Below are 18,984 nucleotides of genomic sequence, written 5' to 3'. Positions count from 1 at the left end.
TGTTCGATAACTGAGTACTGTTAAAATGTCCGCTCTTCTTGTGGTATAACTTCTAGTAGCTTCTGACAGAATACAGTGAAATAATCTGAGAAGAAAACAAAACACACGATAAGTAGTTCAGATTAGTGGTACGTAGTAGGCTAGTAGCTACAAGGTCTCGTGTGTAAGTGAAAGTCTCAATCTTTGCACTCGACAGTTTGATTCTTTACATTGTCAACATTACATACGATGGAATATCCCTCGAGTATGCATAATAAAACATTTGGATGGGAATTTGTTATTCGTGCAGTGTATATAGGAATCATCATGCAATGCTTTTCGGTAAATTTGGTCGGGGCGACACCAAGCTCAGCGTTCATCATAGCTTGAAAGGGTGTGTCATTGTTACAGTAACGTACGTTAGTAACTAGTAATACTGGCAGTGTGATATTGTCATTATCTCCCGGTGGTCTAGCTCTCTTACACAATTTTCCAACATTTATTTTTATAAATTGAAAATAAAGTATTTCGTCTCGTATTTCACAATGTCCGTGTAAAAATGCAGAATACTGTCAAAGTCCGGTAGAAAAATACTGCCACCATTGACCAAATACAACAGACTTTCGTTTTTACTCACACATTCCTCTACTGTACTGCATAGGTTTATTCTTCCATTTGACACCAAGATAATATACTGGTACACCAGTGAGTGCTATTCCAAGACCTATCCCACAATCCATTGGGGCAGAATAGAGGGAACAACCAACCATAAAGAATGCACATATAACGAATATGATGGGTAATATTATCGGCACCTATAAAAATGACAAAAAAGTATTCAAATTGACTAGTTTGCGATTTTTATCACATATGGTTGTTTTATCACATATACTCAAGTGTCACAATCATATTGGCCTGTGAAATAAGGTACCAAATGGAAACTCCCAACTAAGGGATGTTGTAATTATTTCATATCCCGTTTAAATTTTATTTTTATGGCTAATATTTAATTATGTTTTCACAGGAAGCGCCACATCTTCAAATAGTTAACTACCAGGTAAGATGTCGAACTTTAATATGGATTATGGAATTATGAATTTTTGATGTTCATAAAGCCACATAATGATCGCAAACATGCAATTGGCAGGTGTTGAAGATTGAACATGGCTTGAGAAATAATTAGACCCCGAATCCAAGCTATGGCGTGATGTGTTACATGTAGATGTTCTGATACAATATTATTAGCTATACGTGTATCATAAACACACACACACACACACACACACACACACACACACACACACACACACACACACACACACACACACACACACACACACACACGATATTTATGATAAAGTTAATGCGCCAAGAACGTTTCATGCCACCGGTGCCAGCTATAAAACTGTGGCCAATGTAGCTACTACGAGCAAGGTGAACACTACTACGGGGATGAACACGGCTCGTGATCTGAGAATCGCGTTAGTTTTCATTCTCTTGTGGTTTCAGTGAAAAAAATATTAGGGGACTACACGTAAATATGTGATGGGGTTTGCTCTAGGTATACTGTGCCTCGCATGCATCCACCACCAGTAAGTGAAATAGTGTAAGCAATCTGAATAGACATCAAATTAGTTTTTACGCATGGTCAGTTAATAGTTTTTATAAATGCAGTCGGTAAGAAGGGTAAGATTTCACTTACGAGTATAACACGCTCAGATGTGTTTTTTTCACCATGATGTATAGAAATAAGCTTACGTCACTTTTCACACAGCCTCACTAATAATATATTTATTTAGAGAGGGTGAGGCGCAAAACGTCCATAAAAATGGTAGTAATTTCATATCCACACAAGGGGCTATTTGAACACTTCTAATTTTTTTACACGTTATTGACTAAACTCCAATAATACCTTCATAGACCTGACAATTATTCTCGTATATCACGATAAGAAAATGGCGCCAAAAGTCTGTCGATGACACTTGTTGAAAAAGACCCTTCGGCTAGGCTTGTTGTCGATATAAAAGATAAGACAAATTTTTCAATGATTTATTTTTTAATCTATAACGAAGGAAGAATATTTCGTCTTCTTTGTTCTGGAGAAATCATAAGTCATTGATAGCTCAATAGTGCCAAATGCAAAGACACTCTCGGTTTCATAGTTCTGTTATCACTGAGACAAAATGGCGGCAAACTCATATTGATAGCGGTCGTTGAATGAAATGAAAATTCTTCATCTAACATTCCATAGTTAGAATCATAAAGGTCATTGTGATATTTTGATTGTCTCCATTACAGGGGGTAATGAGTACTGTACACAATAACGTCTTTATCTGTGTCATTTGGGGGAATATTCAAGATGTCCCTGTTGTGGTTATTAGCAAATATACTCATACTCATGGTGTTTTATGATTTATTATCGGCCAGTATCATTAAACGGAAAAAGTAATTTGGTACTCTTCTGGGTTTTCCCCTAGCTTCATTATTGAAGAAATGTGAAAGGTATAGAATTGACTTAAAACAAGTTTCGTTAACCATAACCTAGAATTGTCTACCAGGCCACAGGCTACAAGTGCGCCATCACGTCTCGACCATAATAATGATTGAAGATATGTGATTTCATTACACATACACATACACACACATACACACATACATACATGCATGCATGCATGCATGCATACATGCATGCATACATACATACATACATACATACATACATACATACATACATACATACATACATACATACATACATATGTTACGAGTCACAGATCTAAAATATATCCATTCAGGACATTTTGGTAAATTTTCATTATGAACTCTAAATTGAAGTCAAAAAGCATTTAAACGTTGTACATACAGTGACATTCCGTTGCGTAACAACATAGGTCCTTGACATCTCAACATCGCTATTTCGTACCAGGTACGATTGAACTGTCAACAAGTTTTATTATGACATGACTATTTTATGGTCTTTGAGATATGAACTTGTATTACTAATCTAGGGAAGGTGATTGGATATTAGATCTCGGATGATGTCTTTCATCATAGACTTAAGAATACATCATACTCTAGGAATAGAGAATTTGTGTAAACTTGGAAATGTATTTAAGTTGGGTTTTTAGCCCATCTCGGGAGGAGAGGCGGAGACGGAGATTGGTCATGTAATAAAATCAACCAAGTGGTTAGCTTGGTGTTCGTTGAACCAGATACGTATGTTTCGTTGTGAGTTCTACTCAACACAATCCTAGTCGGTACGGTACCTCGTAGAAAAGGTGGTTTGAGAAGAAACTAGTTGGTCGACTAATTCAACGTTATAGTCTTAAATGAAACAGACTGACGATTGGAACAGCAGTGCGAATGAGTACTTCCCCGTTTGAACATTAAATATCGATAAACTGCAGAGTAAGTCGATCAACAGCGTTTCACATACATACATACATACATACATACATACATACGTACGTACGTACGTACGTACGTACATACATACATACATACATACATACATACATACATACATACATACATACATACATACATACATATAAGCGCACATATACCATGCACTACACATTCTTCATAATATTTGGTAATGTCTGTGAGAAAATTCTTGTCCAGTTTTTGTTGTGTGTACTCAATCTCATTCTTTCTTCATATAAAGTTTATATGTTTTATTTTACATTATATATATACAGACTCTGTATAATACCACGTCTAGGGACTCGATAGGTTGGCAACAACATTTCGTACAAACTTCCTTTTCTTACATCCGATACAAGGTCAGCCAGGAAGTTTCATTTCTTTAATTTGATTCTGGTTTAGTATTATTGTGGTACTCGGTGGAAAAAAGGGTTCCTTGACTTTGAAAGCGGATATTGTTGCCTCTGGCAAGTAAATTCGCCAATCCCCAGCTCAAAAACGTTGACATTGTTATGAGTAGCCCCCCGGCGACCCTAAGTGCCTTTGTAATAACATTTTAATTTGCGAAGTAGACATCACCGTGGGATATCCATTAGCGACTTACTTCAAACAAGGCCATATATATGTGTGCCTTCAATAGTTGTTTCCCCCCAACTTCGCCATCACATAATATAATAGAATATGCATGCAATGTAGTGGTTTTTGTCACAATTTAAAAGTCACAAACATTCCAGAGCTGTTGAGTATTTTACAATTTAAAGTAAAAATCTAGCATACAGGAAATTTTAAACCAAACTGTGTGTGTGTGTGTGTGTGTGTGTGTGTGTGTGTGTGTGTGTGTGTCTGTCTGTCTGTCAGTCTGTGTCTGTCTGTCTGTCTGTCTGTATGTATGTATGTCTGTCTGTCTCTGTGTGTGTATGTGTGTATGTATGTGTGTATGCGTATGTGTGTGTATGTATGTACATTATATGTATGTATGTATGTATGTATGTATGTATGTATGTATGTATGTATGTATGTATGTATGTATATTGTATGTATGTATGTATGTATGTATGTATGTATGTATGTATGTATGTATGTATGTATGTATGTATGTATCATAATAAATTGGACCTTCAGAAATTTTAACTTAAACCTAGCAGAAACGTGTGACTTTTGTCTTTTGTTTCTGATTTGAAGAACCTCGATAATATCAGGTCATTCTGATACGTGTTGTCAGTCAGAAGTAATATTAAAGAAAAAAAACCCATTCATCTCTTTAAGTAAATAATGAAAAAAAACCAGTTGTGTGAAACTGATTTGAAAGTACTAAACGAAAGCCCGTCAAAATGACATTTATATTTCCCATATTGAGTGATTAATGGAAGTAAACGTAATATGTGTTTGAACCATAGTCTAGGGTGCAAATACTCAATTTAGTTTTTGCCATTTTGTCTCTCACCTGAAGTCAACTTCTTCAGTCTTCCAATAGTATTGATAGATTAATAGACTTTTATTAAAATTGATACCAAGAATTCATCTTATCAATTATTGTAGTCTACTTTGAATGAGCATTTACTTTGGAACATTGATTATTTAATACGTGAATAGTGTATTAATCACAACATTTGAGATGAAAGCGAGGCCCTCATTTTTTGTTTACCAAACACTTTACTCCAACTATTAACAAATTCATACTTTGTAACTTTTTCGGCGCTTAGTATATTTTATTTAAGACTATATTTATCCTCGGGTTATTTGATGTCAGGAATTTTGTTATAGTTATCATATTTTCGATAATTTGGATAAAACAAACACTCCCCCTTTTTTCTTGTGATCTCTCAAGCTAGTGAACACATCTGTCGAATCATTTGGGTTTGATAAGTGAGCACCCACTGCAGACAAAAGCCGTGTTGAGGTCTTCATAGATCAACTTTAAGGGCACATACTATGCACACGCGCACAAGTCGTATCCCCCATGCCCTCGTTCACAGGCTACACAGATGTTAAGTAATTATATCAATCTTATGTTGGAAGCTTTTAGGGATTAAATTAGGCCGCTAAGGTTATTTTGCTGTGGAGCTATGGCAAATTTTACACATATATATACCGCCAAAATATTGACCGAGCGGTGTTGGCAAATTTCGATTCGAAGTCTTCACAATCAAAACGCTTTTAGTATTAATGTATTCGAGAAAGAAATTAATAAGTTACACTTCATATTTATCAGAAAACATAATAAAAATATGGAAATGTTGAACTTTAGGAATCAAAATCAGTAAGAATTTAATCAACTTAAGTATAATGAGAATAATGAAATGAAACTATGACATAGGCCTATAGTTTCAATGGCTTACTTTGAATGGTCTTGGAAGGTGAGGTTGTTTCCATCTTAGATAGGGAATCGCGGCAATAGCGAGACCAATGAACAACCAGCGTAGAAAACTCAGATAATTTATCAAACTGTAGACGTTGTCATTAAGCAACAGTAGAAAGCATATTGGAAGCTGAAATAAATGAGAACAAAAGATTTGTTACTGTCTGTCTGTCTGTCTGTCTGTCTGTCTGTCTGTCTGTCTGTCTGTCTGTCTGTCTGTCTGTCTGTCTGTCTGTCTGTCCGTCTGTCTGTTCGTCTAGATCTGTTGTCTGACTGACTGACTCTGTCTGTCTGTCTGTCTGTCTGTCTGCATGTCTGTCTGTCTGTCTGTCTGCCTGCCTGTCTGTCTGTCTGTCCTCCCGTTTGTCAGTCTGTCCTTATTTTCAAAACTTACGAGAAAACCTATTTTCGTTCATGAACAGTGTATTTGATGAGAAAGCTTCCAGAAATGTGGTGCACGTACTAGTGCTACGACTCACTTATCATTAAGTACTAATTCGCTAATTCCATAATATACGTGGATTTGAATGAACAAGTATTAAAAGTGTAGTGCAAGCGAGTATGTCATTTAGAGAACAGAGGAGGAGAGACTAGTTAAAATGACATACAGTCACCAAGACTGCGGGTATCGGTGTAAATCTTCTGATGTGTATCATAGCTAATACGTCTGGCAAGTGTCCTTCTCTTGACGCCACGAAAAACATCCTGTAGAATACAAACGTTGTTAAAACGAGATCTTCGAGACACTGAAAATATTCACATAACACACTGTGTGACTATAGAAATACAGCTGACTTTTCTTGAAAAGAGTTCGTTAAATTGGACGAGATATAGTGTTCATTTTATGACACAGCGAGCATGCATATAAATATGGTAAATTTGCATAAAATTGGGTTCTTTCATCGTCGTGAGTCATATATCGCATCTGAGGATTGATAATTGGCAATCTACGATTACACCAGGGTATGCATGTTCTTTGTTAAATCATCCTTGCTAACTACTCTGACAGCCTTATCTTTAATGTTAGTCTCCTTCAAAATCCACTTGTGCTCCAAATTGGCTGGTTACAAACAGCATACATGTCCGACCATGTCTCTCTGCAGTCTCGTTCTGTAGTCGAATATCCCTAATCCTATTATTACAGCTCCGTCGCGTCGTTTTGCTTGAGTTTGAAGATGGGTTATGTTTTAAAACATATACATTGGACCATATATAGAACCTAGAGTGAACACTACTGGGTCTTTGCAATTGCCGAATTAATGTTCTGTTCATTATATGTCCTCTTACCTTGGCGTTGTTAGAAGATTCGCAGTAACTGTGCCAGCAGTCGATAGACACACAAATAATGGGATAGTCCACGCCATGGAACTAAATGCACGATACGCAAATGTCTGCAATTGATAATCAAACAGTTATATTTAGTGTCTTTCGACGTGTTCTTCATTTTGCTGGAAAATGCATTGTCCTACACACAAACAATAGTGTGTCTTGTCAGCAATCTAAAGTTATTCTCGGTGAAGTTAGAGACGCTTCACAATTTCAGATATTTGTTTAAGTTGGTTCGGTCTAACTTTGCTGGACTTTTCGGGGTCCGGATAGTATTGTGTTTTATCAGTTTATCTAAAAGCTTAAAACACAAATACTTCCTTTAGAAATATTCTAGGTTTACTTTACACTAATTATATCACTTCTCATTGGTTGATAAATTAAATGTATTTGTAAATTACAAGTCAGTAATTTATCAATCAATTCAACGTACTATATAATAAACGCAGACTATATACAATATATATATGAATATGTAAATTCAATTGCTGAACATTTAAAGGGTTATTAACTAAATACTATTACAAGTAGTAAAACTTTTTAAAATGTGGCTGATCTATCGATTCCATAAATCACATAGGCAATACCTGTCAGTAGATATTGACACACTTGAATTGACATAAGACACCTTTATCGATGACACATTATTCTAATGTGGATTTAATTTATTGTTGTTGTAACTTACAACAGCAACCGCTTCAGACTCTAGTAGTTCTCCTGGTGCTAAAATTGTGAAGTATGATATATTGGTCAGAATGTAGATGACTGTTACTATACTCATTGCTATAACTATTGACTTGGGTAGCGTCCTGAAAGATAGCAAGGAAGATACAGAAATTATGTCAACAACATACACAAACAATGTACATATATTTTTAAAGGCAAAGGTTTCAATCCCAGGTTCTCGCATTAGTTTAAATTATCATTGGAGCCATAAGGATTTTTCATAGGATATTTCTTGTCCTTCTGTTCTAAACCAACTTTTTCTATAGTTCTGTCAGACAACTGTTTTCAAAGGTACAGTTTAATCCGAACTGGGCATTTACGCAACACATATACACACTGTTATCCACCAATTAAAATGGAAATTACAACCTATGTTACTGTGATATGCATAAATTACATTGTAACTGTAAAATATGAAAACATATCTTAGATACATTATCCAAAACCGTAACTATATAATATTATACTCATTAAAAAGCAAATTTGTTTTCGTCCTAGGACTAACGTATATCTAAAGGTATCCTGCCCAGTGCAACACCCATATGTGGTATTCTGTGGAAAACGTGGCCACTACCGTAATGTGCTTATTTGCAGTAACATGCTGGGGGTTATATTTGCATAGACAAACTAGGGGTATATTTGTATAGCCACATTGGGCTATACTTGCATAGACATACAAGGGGTATATTTGCAGGGACATAATGGGATATATTTGCATGACCATACCAGGGCTATATTTTGCGTCAGAGGTTCACCCTTGGAGGGGCAGTCATAATTGTTTACAAGTTCGATGCCCGGGTAGCATGATGTGGCGATGAGAGAAACACCTTCGTCGAAAAATGGAGGTATTCTCAATATTTACCTAAACCTTGACGAATTATGCATTTTTAATTTTATGATATTAAAAAAACGTGACTGTGATGACTTGTTTATTATTTTTATTCGTGTGAGTTACGATAACATTGCATTTAGTTTTATTTGGAGCAATAAACAGGGTGGGGCAAATAAATGATACTTAATGAAAAGATGTTGAATGCGAGACTCAACTACAGGTCTGCACACACAATGACTAAGGCATGGTAACAATAACACGTGACAATCAAAGATACAGGCTAAATCCCTCATATGGACGCAAATGCGTCATATATTCCGAAGATTAAAACTACAATGACAACATTTCAACGTACTGGCGACGCTTGGTAAATATATAATAAGCTGAGATGATATATACCGATACACGTCACGGTTGTGATGCAGTTAATCATATCTTACAAGTCAAAGGCCCTCTAGGATTAAAATTGGGACGTGATAAAATACCTGGCAGAAGTATAGAAAAAGCAGGTCCAGAACAAAGAATAATCCTATCTAATCCTTCTGGCGCCACTGATAGATAGCACTAATGCGAGGACCTGGGATTGAAACCTTGGCCTTTAACACATCAGTTCGTATAGAATCCATGAATCAAACGGGTAAAATGAAAATATTTGGTATATAACACTAATACCATAGTAAATACACATACTCGCGCACGCATGCACACACACTTCACATGTATATATATATATATATATATATATATATATATATATATATATATATATATATATATATATATAGTTTTGCAAAACTATTACGCTCTGCCACTGCGGTATAGAGCACTGTCTTAGCAGATTGATACCCACCGAGTTATATATATATATATATATATATATAATATATATATATATATATATATATATATATATATATATATATATATATATATATATATATATATATATATATATATATATATATATATAAACAATTAACAACAGTAACAAGATACTGCCGCTCTATCATAACGTGCTGAAAGACCTGGAAATAAATGGCAACACAAATCATACCGAGTGATAGTTCATACTTTTTTCGATATTTGATAAAGCTAGTTTTGTATCGATGCATATGGAGTGTCAAATTTCAACCCAAATATATTATTTCACGTGTTGCCATCGTTACACATTTTGACATCATGAGAAGAGGTGAAAACCATATCAATTTTAAATCTATAAAAAGCTTTCCAGTCCACCTATTAATCATACTCTACGTACTTACCAAATCATTGGATGAAATACATAAATTATTAACACGTGTAGGAGAAAATTAAAGCATGAAATGATATCGCACAACTCATTTTCAAGATTACGAACTACTAAAAATAGTACATTTGTAATCGCTTAATGTAGGCTAGTAGGAGTCGGATGTGTGTTTTATGTTGACGGAGATCAAAGAACGTTATTTTTCTTTAAATGTTCAAATTTGTGCCCTGTCCATGGAACGAGTCCGTATGATTGAAAGACAACACCTTAATGGATGCATCGATGTCTATTCAGCCATAGTTCTTCAATTTGTGTCCACTGCGGGTATTTTATAATATTGTGCATGTTATCCATATCAAATATATCTTTCCTAATTCTTTAACAGATGGTAAAACTGATCTATGATGCCTGTGTTTGCAAACCACAATATTGAGACCGCATTATCATATATATGTTAGAATATACATTCAATATAGCAATGCTATTATACCATGCATATACTTACACTATTTTTTGAAATTGAAATGCAATTATAGTCTGTACATACGCAAATTAAAGATACATGCATGAATATGTTCAAATTTAAGCCAATATTTAAATGGCCTAGATTAAGGCAGGCGTTCGCAACTCCCATCCCTTAAGGCAGGAGTCTCGTCCGTCTTGTTCTGGACCTATATTTTGATATTAACATACACAGTTGGAGCTTACGACACTTTTAAAACACTGCTCTCCTGCCTGGCAGATAAGCTTCAAACTCCAGCTACCATAAATACCTGTCTTATAAACTGCGTCTAAACCTCAGCCGATCCGTGTTTGAAATTTGCATGATTAAATCATAAAATCCAGAGAAAGCCTGGAAATCTGTAATAAATCTTTGAGAAAGACTACACACATACACATTTTGTCTCCTTTAATTGCACGTCTACAAAACTTTCAAAGAAATGGATACATCGCCGATATTAATGGTAGATTGTATATTTTGATAATGACCCCCAGGGATATGACGGAGTCAGATGTGATGGCGATTGAGCCATCCTTCATCTTTTGAAATGGATATTTCTGTGTTTACCCAAACAGAAGACGAAATTCAAAAGAAGGTCTTGTCTTGACTAAATTTATCACTCCTCTAAATAACATCGAACACAAACAGCTTACAGCTAGCAGTATGGAGATCTAGTAATCTGGGGAGACAAAGATCCAGAGAAATGAAAAATAAATCCACAGTGGTGCAAATGAATTGCACCATTCCTTTCCAGTGAAATAGCTCCTTGTAATCCATTGGCCTGATTTACCTGATCCATTCCATGGAATTGAAAGGGATTACTTCTCTATTGAGATTCTCGTTTTTAAAATACCCAAATTAGAACTAATTTGCCACCTATATAAAAACGTCACGGATTTAGACGCGTTGCCAGTTAATAAAGACGTTTTGAATGTACATGAATATGTTAGTGGGTTGAACGTAGTAACGTGGAAATTACATTGAATGATTGCTTGATTGCTTCGTCCGTTTCCACAACGGGACAATGTACAAATATAACACATTAATCATCGAAACGGAAATGTTAGAAAGATTCAAAGTAAAATTGCAATGCTTAATGTAGATCGATAGAAATAACCTATAGAGTCCTCAACATGAGTTGTCGTGATGTAAACAGAAAATTGTAGAGAGACACAAATAAACGAATAAAAGAACATGGATTTGATGATTATTTTCACACACACACACACACACACACACACACACACACACACATAATACATACATACATACATACATACATACATACATATATACATACATACATACATACACACACACACACACACACACACAAGGGCAAACATATTAGTGTTTCTATCTCAAGGAGCTCTACAAGATAAAGATACATTGTGAATTGTGGGTGTTTTCCTCAAACAGAAACCTTGACCTTTTAAAGTCGAAGGTATTTCGTACATCGCAGCATGCCCACTCAGTGCAAAAGTCACTTTTTTTGTCAAAACACAAGACATGTTGTGAGTAGCGTTTGACTTCATTGCACAGTATTATTGCTATACAGATTACTGAGGATGTTTTAGCGGCTATTAAATTTACGCATCCATGCTACCTCACCACACCACAGAGAAATTCGATAGAATATGTTTGCACAAAGCTTTTGGAAAAATAGACTACGAACAATTCTCGTTGCTACCAGATGCCGCACTGTAATATAGACATCATAAAACACTCAATCTTCCCATTAAACAATAATATATTGGAATAGTAGTAGTAAAGGCTGGATCTGGGGATGCTTTGAAAGCATCTATCCAACTTGACTAAGTGTCCTCTGTCTCTAGTGATCATATACCATTTATATGGTCATTCGATAAATTAATACAGCATTCGGCAAATTAACACAGACACAGACACAGACACTGACGCAGACAAACAAATATACAGATACAGATACAGATACAGATACAGATACAGATACAGACGTACATATACAAAGACATATACAGACATATAGATAGATAGACAGACAGACAGACAGACAGACAGACAGACAGACAGACAGACAGACAGACAGACAGACAGACAGACAGACAGACAGACAGACAGATAGATAGATAGATAGATAGATAGATAGATAGATACAGACACACACACACACACACACACACACACACATACATGTACATTAAAACAATTAACACGAAATAATCATCAAGGTGTTGACAACAACATTGCGTTGTAAAACCCACGATATATGTAGTTGGTGTTGACAACAACATTGCGTTGTAAAACCCATGATATATGTAGTTGGTGGTGACAACAACATTGCATTATAAAACCTATGATATATGTAGTTGGTGGTAACAACAACATTGCATTATAAAACCTATGATATATGTAGTTGGTGGTGACAACAACATTGCATTATAAAACCTATGATATATGTAGTTGGTGGTGACAACAACATTGCATTATAAAACCTATGATATATGTAGTTGGTGGTGACAACAACATTGCATTATAAAACCTATGATATATGTAGTTGGTGGTGACAACAACATTGCATTATAAAACCTATGATATATGTAGTTGGTGGTGACAACAACATTGCATTATAAAACCTATGATATATGTAGTTGGTGGTGACAACAACATTGCATTATAAAACCTATGATATATGTAGTTGGTGGTGACAACAACATTGCATTATAAAACCTATGATATATGTAGTTGGTGGTGACAACAACATTGCATTATAAAACCTATGATATATGTAGTTGGTGGTGACAACAACATTGCATTATAAAACCTATGATATATGTAGTTGGTGGTGACAACAACATTGCATTATAAAACCTATGATATATGTAGTTGGTGGTGACAACAACATTGCATTATAAAACCTATGATATATGTAGTTGGTGGTGACAACAACATTGCATTATAAAACCTATGATATATGTAGTTGGTGGTGACAACAACATTGCATTATAAAACCTATGATATATGTAGTTGGTGGTGACAACAACATTGCATTATAAAACCTATGATATATGTAGTTGGTGGTGACAACAACATTACATTATAAAACCTATGATATATGTAGTTGGTGGTGACAACAACATTGCATTATAAAACCTATGATATATGTAGTTGGTGGTGACAACAACATTGCATTATAAAACCTATGATATATGTAGTTGGTGGTGACAACAACATTGCATTATAAAACCTATGATATATGTAGTTGGTGGTGACAACAACATTGCATTATAAAACCTATGATATATGTAGTTGGTGGTGACAACAACATTGCATTATAAAACCTATGATATATGTAGTTGGTGGTGACAACAACATTGCATTATAAAACCTATGATATATGTAGTTGGTGGTGACAACAACATTGCATTATAAAACCTATGATATATGTAGTTGGTGGTGACAACAACATTGCATTATAAAACCTATGATATATGTAGTTGGTGGTGACAACAACATTGCATTATAAAACCTATGATATATGTAGTTGGTGGTGACAACAACATTGCATTATAAAACCTATGATATATGTAGTTGGTGGTGACAACAACATTACATTATAAAACCTATGATATATGTAGTTGGTGGTGACAACAACATTACATTATAAAACCTATGATATATGTAGTTGGTGGTGACAACAACATTGCATTATAAAACCTATGATATATGTAGTTGGTGGTGACAACAACATTGCATTATAAAACCTATGATATATGTAGTTGGTGGTGACAACAACATTACATTATAAAACCTATGATATATGTAGTTGGTGGTGACAACAACATTACATTATAAAACCTATGATATATGTAGTTGGTGGTGACAACAACATTGCATTATAAAACCTATGATATATGTAGTTGGTGGTGACAACAACATTGCATTATAAAACCTATGATATATGTAGTTGGTGGTGACAACAACATTACATTATAAAACCTATGATATATGTAGTTGGTGGTGACAACAACATTGCATTATAAAACCTATGATACATGTAGTTGGTGGTGACAACAACATTGCATTATAAAACCTATGATATATGTAGTTGGTGGTGACAACAACATTGCATTATAAAACCTATGATACATGTAGTTGGTGGTGACAACAACATTGCATTATAAAACCTATGATATATGTAGTTGGTGGTCTGAGATACGGCTTAATCAGGTTTTTATCATCGTCCAATAAATCATAACGTCAAATTCCCTGTTTTCATTTCGTTGATGAGTTGAATGTTTCATGGTTGTAAACAACCCAATGCGTTACATGCAAACGCTTAGCAAAATAATGATACGTATATACTGCATGTGGGAGGGAGCGATAATATTAAAGCTAGTCGAGACACGGTATTAATTCTAGTTTTTCATCTTCATCGTGGCCACTTAACATGAGACAATCACACTGCTTTCCCAATTCCTTGGTTATCATTATGCCAATTTCTCTAAGCTACAACTGCAAAACCCGTGTAAATGGAAAGTAGCAGGTAATTATGGCAAGGGCACGAATTCGGCTTCATCAAACGTAGTCTAATCCGAACTGTGTGAATGGTCCGGGTTTCAATATAGCTTATAATATGTCCTTCAAGTATTCTGTCGAATATATTAAACACATCAGACTTTCATGCATGGAAAGTTTTGTCATGATCAGAGGAATATTGGGTGCACGGTAGCAGTGTGAAGTATAATTATTTGAAGCGAATTTCAAGACTATCTCAATAATGATGACACAGACAGACAGACAGACAGACATACAGACAGACAGACAGACATACAGACAGACAGACAGACAGACAGACAGACAGACAGACAAGACAGACAGACAGACAGACAGACAGACAGACAGACAGACAGACAGACAGACAGACAGACAGACAGATAGATAGATAGATAGATAGATAGATAGATAGATATATAGATATATAGATAGATAGACGAAAGGGCAAACGGACGGACAGATGGACAGACAGACTTAACGACAGGCAGACAGACGGACACTATCAAACAGCCAGCCAGACAGACAGACAGACAGACAGACACTGTCAAACAGACAGACAGACAGACAGACAGACAGACAGACAGACAGACAGACAGACAGACAGACAGACAGACAGACAGACAGACAGACAGACAGACAGACAGACAGACAGAACCAAGTATAACCGCTTCTTAAGAAAGGTTAAAACATTAATCTTGAAACCTTAAAAACCGCTACTTCTGTTTAGTACATGTTTGTGTCTTCTTTTCTTTGCAAGGCAACAGCTGCTTACACGCTGACATACCTTTAGTGGCCTGTCAGTAAATGCAAATGACTACATAATGATCAAAATAAAACCTGCTATTGTGTTTTAAATTGACTAAATGTATGTTGAGAGTTTAATTTTGTGGTTTTGTATTACACATTGCCTGCAGAAATAAAAAAGAAGCTTTTAAAAGCATTTTATCAGCGAGCCGCTTCTTCGGTGGAAGGGCTCGTGAGTTTGACTTGTACTACGTGGGTCAATAGTTTCGTCCAGATGATCTTTTCAGAAAGGTATTTGTTCCTAAGAACAAATTGAAATTATCTGAATGAGCCGAATCGTAAAAAATTATTACCAACTCTTCCCAAATTCACACACGTGTTGCAGGATTGATGAAACAAGTTGTCATGGCAACGGATAGGGTATGCGTTTTGAGTACAGAGTACAATGTATACAGTTGAAGACAGCGATGAAGTCAAATTTATTTCCCGTTCCAACAGCAGCACAAGCAAGAAGAGTCAGCTAGCAGGAATGCAATAACAATGTAAAAATGCAAATTTCTAAGAAATGGGCAAGGTTGGAAATGGTTTGAGAATATAGAGTAAGCCCCTCTACGGATAGATCGTCTCTCGTCGAGACAGAGAAAACTATATACAAAGTACACACGAAAATGACGACTCGGTTTCCTGGCTACGATGAATATCATTATTTCACATATTAATAGCTTGTTCAAAGTGGCTGTAGCTATGCTATGAGTTCAACAATGTCACTTTTATAATGACACTTAACACTACATCGCCAGCGATCTGACACAGTGAGAAGTGGTTTCGTCAGCTCTCTGTCACCGTTAGTTTAAGTATAACTATGTAACCATTGAGAGTACGTCATAAGATGCAAAAGAGACATTTGTTGAATTCTACGTAGACCACATTTACCCTTTCCATGTGTATGCAAAATTATAAAATTCAGCAAGGCATGGGATGAGGGCGAAATCTAAAATATCATTTTTTGCTAACCCAAATACTGACTGAGAATTAAGTATACATGTTCTCTTTTTTGAATCTAACTCTTCCAGATATATATATATATATATATATATATATATATATATATATATATATATATATATATATATATATATACTATTACGCTCTGCCACTGCGGTATAGAGCACTGTCTTAGCAGATTGATACTCACCGAGTTATATATATATATATATATATATATATATATATATATATATATATATATATATATATATATATATATATATATATATATATATATATATATATATATATATATATATATATATTATAGTATTTTGTTCCATACCTTAGGACAAATAATCTGAATCGATAATTGATTTGTCTCCAGTACAACTTACCCTACGCTCAATGATTATTTTCATTTTATACGTGTTCTGTTTGTCGTTTCTTATTTATGAAGACTTTCTGAACAGACATGATTTGCAATATTGCAATTTACCAAACAGCATAGAGTACTATTGTCTGCTCAGTCTCTCACTTGAAGTAACTCACATCGTCCCTTTAAGCTTTATTAGGTGATAAAATAGTATATCTGCTACTTAAATTATTTATGTATGTATATTATTCGTTTCTTATTATGCACTTCTTTATAAAATTATATATGTATGTCGTATGTATGTATGTACGTACGTTTGTTTGTTTGTTATGTATGTATGTATGTATGTATGTATGTATGTATGTATGTATGTATGTATGTATGTATGTATGTATGTATGTATGTATGTATGTATGTATGTATGTATGTATGTATGTATGTATGTATGTATGTACGTACGTACGTACGTACGTACGTGTGTACTTGCTTTTGTATGTTACTCGTTCGCCTGTCTTTTTTTCGGAATACCAAACATTCGTACACTTTTAATAATACCTTTTGATAAGCTCGTGTTATAGCAACATTACTATTCGACTTTATGCAAGGAAATGAAAAGGTAAATATGTCCATAAAATGATTGAAGTTTGAGTAGTGGGGTGGACTAGTGGTTTACGTCACAGTGATTATCTATTGAGATCCAAGTCAATGGAAAATTGTGACTTATATGCCCCAGTCGGGGATCTCATAGTTACCCATGCCTATAAATAATCAAATACATTTCCTTACCTTGCTGGCTCCTTGATTTCTTCAGTGACGTAATTAATATAAAACCTACAAAAAGATGAACATAAATATATCTGACATCTCACGCGAACTCATCTTTTTTTCTTCCCATAACCTCATTTAAAACTACAGCTAAAACTTCTAAAGGGAGACATTGCAAGACATGTATGTTGAGATGTATGTTTAATCGCATTGTCGGAAACACCCTTGAGGATTGGATTAATATTTCAACCTACTTGTATTGTGAAAATTTAATAAAGAAGTCACGCTATCCGAGCTACGTTGAGTTGGCATTGATGTGATTTACTCAGCGTTCTATGTACAGACTTCACGTACGTACGCCAGGAACACACAAGCATGCTTTACATGTTGTAGTTTCCATAACTCCTTTGAAGTTCTGTCTGCATCGTGCTACTCACGGGAACTAAAGACGTTCAGTTTCATTGTGACATCTTTTATAAATTATTGAGTGGATTATAATTGTATGTACATAGATGCTATGTCTGCAATAAATCATTACAGTTTCCTGCTAGACTAACTGTAACATTTTATTATGCACTTACCAACCAGCGTAAGCGAACATTCCCGAGTAGAATCCGAGTGGGACTTTTTCAATTGTGATTTCTTCAGTCCCTGAGAAGGAATCTTTAAAGTAATCGACATATCCTTAAAAAAACAAATAAAACAAATTTGTTGAGAACAGGTAATGAGAAATAGAGCGTTCATAACATTGATATGAAAATGAGACTGTCAAGAGATTATGAGAAACTATTCCAACTGAGAACGAATACTAACAATACAGAATTGGGGTTAAGGAGTTCAAAGGTTTGTAGCATTAAATCAGAACATGTCAAAGATGTAATTCTTGCAGAGCTTAAAAATGAATCCCTGCGAGGATTACGGTTGCCTTGTAGCTCGACCGAAGAGAACACTGGACGAGTTTCCTGGCACATCCTACTCATACCAGCCGCCACGGTGTCTACTTGGGAACCCTTAGTGTAGATCAGTGAACGGAAGGCTACAACTACATCTTAGTAATTTAAATTGAAATAAACAATGATATAGGGTAAAGTTCGTGGAACAACAGACACTGTTAAAGCACTATTCACAAGAGATATTAGTTTTGCTGATAGCATTAGAGGAGCTTAGAGTGTGTGTCAGT

The 18,984-nt window shown here is 35.1% G+C and overlaps 1 protein-coding gene across 1 annotated transcript in view; it reads right to left on the bottom strand.

The window, feature by feature from the left end:
- Nucleotides 1–18,984, bottom strand: part of LOC144449641 (cystine/glutamate transporter-like) — a 60,792-nt gene continuing 41,808 nt past the window's right edge. Inside the window, exons 3-10 of the mRNA XM_078140214.1 lie at nucleotides 18,386–18,488; nucleotides 17,826–17,870; nucleotides 7,776–7,899; nucleotides 7,052–7,155; nucleotides 6,373–6,469; nucleotides 5,745–5,894; nucleotides 617–794; nucleotides 1–85 (exon numbers count right to left, since the gene is read on the bottom strand). Coding sequence (XP_077996340.1) covers nucleotides 21–85; nucleotides 617–794; nucleotides 5,745–5,894; nucleotides 6,373–6,469; nucleotides 7,052–7,155; nucleotides 7,776–7,899; nucleotides 17,826–17,870; nucleotides 18,386–18,488 — 866 coding nt within the window. The 3' untranslated portion in view covers nucleotides 1–20. The remainder of the gene's footprint in view (nucleotides 86–616; nucleotides 795–5,744; nucleotides 5,895–6,372; nucleotides 6,470–7,051; nucleotides 7,156–7,775; nucleotides 7,900–17,825; nucleotides 17,871–18,385; nucleotides 18,489–18,984) is intronic.

The sequence above is a fragment of the Glandiceps talaboti genome, chromosome 18 (genome assembly GCF_964340395.1).
Source record: "Glandiceps talaboti chromosome 18, keGlaTala1.1, whole genome shotgun sequence".
Lineage (NCBI taxonomy): Eukaryota > Metazoa > Hemichordata > Enteropneusta > Spengelidae > Glandiceps > Glandiceps talaboti.
The sequence above is the reverse complement of the archived record's forward strand: the minus strand, read 5'-3'. Positions and strand labels throughout refer to the sequence as shown.